The 4,734-nt window shown below is 41.2% G+C and overlaps 1 protein-coding gene across 1 annotated transcript; it reads right to left on the bottom strand.

Annotated features, from left to right (window-relative positions):
- Positions 1-2,495: 2,495 nt before the first annotated feature.
- On the bottom strand, positions 2,496-3,566 carry NEUROD1 (neuronal differentiation 1). The gene has a single exon (XM_060106746.1). It carries the CDS (start codon positions 3,564-3,566, stop codon positions 2,496-2,498), a length of 1,071 nt encoding a protein of 356 aa, XP_059962729.1.
- Between the last annotated feature and the right edge of the window lie 1,168 nt (positions 3,567-4,734).

A 4,734-nucleotide genomic window follows, 5' to 3' on the forward strand; every position in this document is an offset into this window, starting at 1 on the left:
TGATATATTTTAAATTGCACTCAAACATTTTTTTAATGTTGAAATATTCCTTACTGCTACTGTCACAGCTTGACATAGCCCCATTGGCAATGTTATTAGTATGGCTAATTGTTCCTGTCCATTAGATTACTCACATTTTTCTGGAGCAGCTTGCTAAATGAGGTCAGCTTTCTGGAACCCCTAAATCACCAATGAGAAGGAGATTAAAGGAACAAGCTTGGGAAGGGAGGTAGTCATCCAATGTGGCATCCGAATCAGAGGAAGAACAATGGAGTTACTAATGACAGTAATCAGAGCACCACAGTAGAGCCAGGGCACAAGTGCCAAAATGTTATTCCCTAGAAATTGTTCCTGTCAGTCAATACATCCAGAGGGAGAGAAATGCCAAACTTTTTTAGTGGCCTTACCAATGGACAGAATCATCTCTAAGTTTTTCCAGTGAGTTCTGTTTATGAAACAACAGAATACTCCAAAGGGGGTGAGGAAACAATTACACCTTCCAGAAACATATCATAGTACAAATAGTATGTCTTGGGTACAAGTAGTTCATTACTATTTTTTCCTGAAAGAATTATTGAAATCACATTTATATTACAATGATAAAATGCCACTTCTTCGATTCTTTTAATTAAATCATTTCTCCCTGGCATATTCTAAAGGTATATCACTTTCTCTTTGGGATAGGACCGCTTTGCAATAGAGAACATTTCAGTTCAGGAAAAGGTACAGATAACAAAGCACCAAGAAAATGGTGAAAAAAAATTTAATATGTTTTAAAATATGTAGACAAACTAAGCTAGGTTACTTGTGTCTTGCTTGTTAATAATTAACTAAAACCATCTTTTGAAAAAAATAGAAGAAAACAGATAACATAATCATTTAAAGAAATGGAAACCAAAACCAAAACCAAACAAAAATACAACTATTTGTCTCTCCACAACCCTTACTCCACCCCAGCCTCATATTCCAAGTAATGAAATACCAGTGTGGTCCTTTCATTATCTACAAAGAGCTGGTGACTCCCTAAGCAAGATAAACAGACTAGACAGTTTGTGCTAAAGTAAACTTTTCTCTTTTATTTTATTCTACAAATAGAATTTAGTATTTTTTTAAACTCAGCAAGTAAAGCAACTATCCTGCTTAGGAATTATTTATACTTTTTAAAAAACCACTTTAAGAAGAAATGCAACAATTGCTCAGATTTTCAATACTATTTTATTGCAACCGGATGAGTGTTTTCTAAATTGTGCATTACACCATAATATACAGGATTACAAACAAGATTACAGTACAGATCGATTCCAGTGGTACCAGTATCACATCTCAAACAGCACTTATTCTGGACTGCATTTTACATGCAATAGCTATTGTTCTAATTATGAATTAAATGGTTTGAATTTATTTAAGCTACTGTACTAATTGACTACAATAGATATAAAATCCCAACATCAACAACCTGATTAGATTTAGGCTCAGATTCATTACATGAATATATGACAAACCACCATTTGTGTGACTATGTATAAAATCATGCATTTATATTATCTGGAAACATCGATAGCTTCAGATTCTCTGTAAAATCATGGAATGCGAAGGAGTAAAAGACTAAAAAGAAACAGTGCAAATTGTATGTGATAGTCAAGCAGCTTTTGATTTAAAGAAGGGTATGTTGGCATTTGTTTATAATATGTATATACAAGCTTGTGCAAGTAATGTATTGAATTGATATGTTTTGATAGGGAATACATCTCTTGTTTTTATTCATCCTCTTAAGAATTATGGATCTGGTTATCATTTTAAGGAGAGGGAAAGACTTTAAAGTGAAATGAATTGCTCAAATTGTGCAATTATTTTTAACAATTAGAGAAGAAAGAAGTGCTAAGGCAACACAATAACTTTCTAAGCACTTTTCTGCTGGTTTAAATTAGTTAAATTATTTTGTATAAATTAGATATAATTCTACTTTTCTGATATGTATAAAAATTGATGAAGCTGCATGGTTTTAAAATAGGAAATCCACATTATAAAAAGTCATTAAAAATTCTGTACAAAATCACAACAAAATAATTCAGCATGGGAAAGGTAACAAGTAGTAAAATGCTGGTTGAAAAATATATATTTATATATATTTTAATTGGCCCATTACTAGTTTAAAAATTGCATAGATCCTAATTATTGCTTGTGATTTTGTTATCCCGATCAGATAATTAATATGCTCTGAATACAGCTGCACCAAATTTGTGGTGCATTTTTTTTAACTTTACTGTATTTTTTTTAAAATAGAAGAGCTATAGAAAATAATACATAAAGTGAACAGGAACTTTGATCCCCTGTTTCTACCAAAGGCAGTAACGACAATAAATACATATATCACTTGAAGCTTGGAGTATTTGCACTTTGCAGCAGTAGTACCCAAAGGGCTGCCTTTTGTAAACACGACAGTCACTGTAAGCACAGTGGGTTCGTTTCCCAGGGACGGTGAAACTGACGTGCCTCTAATCGTGAAAGATGGCATTGAGCTGGGCACTCATGACTCGCTCATGATGTGAATGGCTATCGAAGGACATAATATTGTCTATAGGGATCTCACAGCGAGGGGCAGCGGCGCCGGAGAAGATTGATCCGTGGCTTTGGGCCCCTGCCAGGGTCGCTGCAGGATAGTGCATGGTAAAGGCATAATTTTTCTCAAACTCGGCGGACGGTTCGTGTTTGAAAGAGAAGTTGCCATTGATGCTGAGAGGCGGGCTGAGGGGTCCGTCAAAGGAAGGGCTGGTGCAATCCGTCAGAGGGCTCTCAAAGAAGGGCTCGAGCGCTGCGCTGTAGGCATGCGGCGGCGGCTTGACATGGAAGACATGGGAGCTGTCCATGGTGCCGTAGGGCGGGCTGGGCAGCCCCGGAGACTGGTAGGAGTAGGGGTGCACCGGGAAAGAAGCGCTGGCAGTCGGCAGGTGCGGAGGCATGTCCTGGTTCTGCTCAGGCAGAAAAGTCCGAGGATTGAGCTGCAGGCAGCCGGCAACCAGATTGGTGGTGGGCTGGGATAAGCCCTTGCAGAGCGTCTGTACAAAGGAGACCAGGTCAGGGCTTTTGCCGGAACGCAGAATCTCCGACAGAGCCCAGATGTAGTTTTTGGCCAAGCGCAGTGTCTCGATTTTGGACAGCTTCTGTGTCTTGGAGTAGCAGGGCACTACCTTGCGCAGGTTGTCCAGCGCCGCGTTCAGCCCATGCATGCGGTTCCGCTCCCGGGCGTTTGCTTTCATGCGTCTCAGCTTAAAACGCTCCAGGCGCGCCTTGGTCATCTTCTTCTTTTTGGGGCCGCGTCTCTTAGGCTTTTGATCATCGTCCTCCTCTTCCTCTTCTTCCTCCTCTTCCAGGTCCTCGTCTTCTTCCTCCTCCTCTCCCCCGTTCCTCAGTGAGTCCTCTTCCGCGTTCATGGCTTCGAGGTCGTCCTCCTTTTTGTCTGTCTCGTGCTCCTCGTCCTGAGAACTAAGACATTCGTCTGTCCAGCTCGGAGGACCCTGCGGCTGAGGCTCTCCCATCAGCCCACTCTCGCTGTACGATTTGGTCATGTTTAGGTTTCCTACATTCAACAGGGGAGAGGGGAAAACAGAAAAGGAGAAAAACGCTACGTTCAAAAACTACATATGCCCTCAGCTTCTATCCACTAATCCTGTAGAAATGCACGTGAAGAGAATTATCAGCTGATTACAAAATGGATGCCCCTGAGGGAAAGTTCAATGCAGTTTTATAGTGGCCTGTGTGTGCCCTGCTGGTACGAAGGAGGCTGGACGGGGCTGGGAGGAGGGGAGACAGTATGTGTTATAAGTACATTTCCGGTGTATGTTTCCTTGTGATTAATTTAAGTGTGTTTACGGTGATTACCCGGTAGGATAATGTGTGTGAAAAGGAGTGTACATTTTGGCGACTTCATGTTTATTTGCATGAGTTCAAAGTCACTCACAACTCCACAAAAATGACGAGTTTGAAAATTGCAATTGTTTCCATCTCTGTTCTGGCCTCTGGATACTCAGCGATTAAAGTTGAAGAGCCATTACGTAATTTACTAACGCTGGCAGTGATTTTTAAGAAGATTATACTGAGTGGGGATTGAAAAGCAAATGCATGGCGGAGGAAAAGTATTTTCCACCAAATTATTTCACCATCAACGAAACATTTGGTAACAAAAGTGGGCAGGGGTTTTCCATCCCACCCTTGCCTTTATTTTCTCGCCTCCCACCCCGCTGGCCCTCTGCTGAATTTCCACCTTGTATAAAAGCGCTTACTAGAGGGCCAGGGCTGGGGGCGCGGAGCAGAGCGCTCTTCCACGCGCCGGGGATCAGGTGCGGAAGGCTCCTCTCTAATAAACAGCCCATTGAAAGGGCCGCCCGCTCTTTATTGGGGCTTTTCAAAGTTCGCTTCAAACCTTCCTTTAAAAGATTGAGTAATTATAATGGTCAGCGATTGGCAATGGCGAAGTTGCCGCTTCTAATAAGGAAAATAAAAAGCCTTTAGTGAGACAACTGAATTTCTGGCACCTGCAGTGGCTGCTGGGGACTTGGCCGACTCTGGAACAGTAACAGGTAGCAGGAGTGGGTCTCTCTCCCTTTCTCCACATTTTTTCCCCCTCTCAATTAAACTACCTCTCAACTCGGTTTATTTTCCAGGGTGTGTATATTCAAAGTATCAATGCCCCTTTCATTCACTGAAAAAATAAGTTCGCACTCCCAATGTGTATAA

The sequence above is a fragment of the Mesoplodon densirostris genome, chromosome 8, assembly GCF_025265405.1.
Source record: "Mesoplodon densirostris isolate mMesDen1 chromosome 8, mMesDen1 primary haplotype, whole genome shotgun sequence".
Taxonomy (NCBI): Eukaryota; Metazoa; Chordata; class Mammalia; order Artiodactyla; family Ziphiidae; genus Mesoplodon; species Mesoplodon densirostris.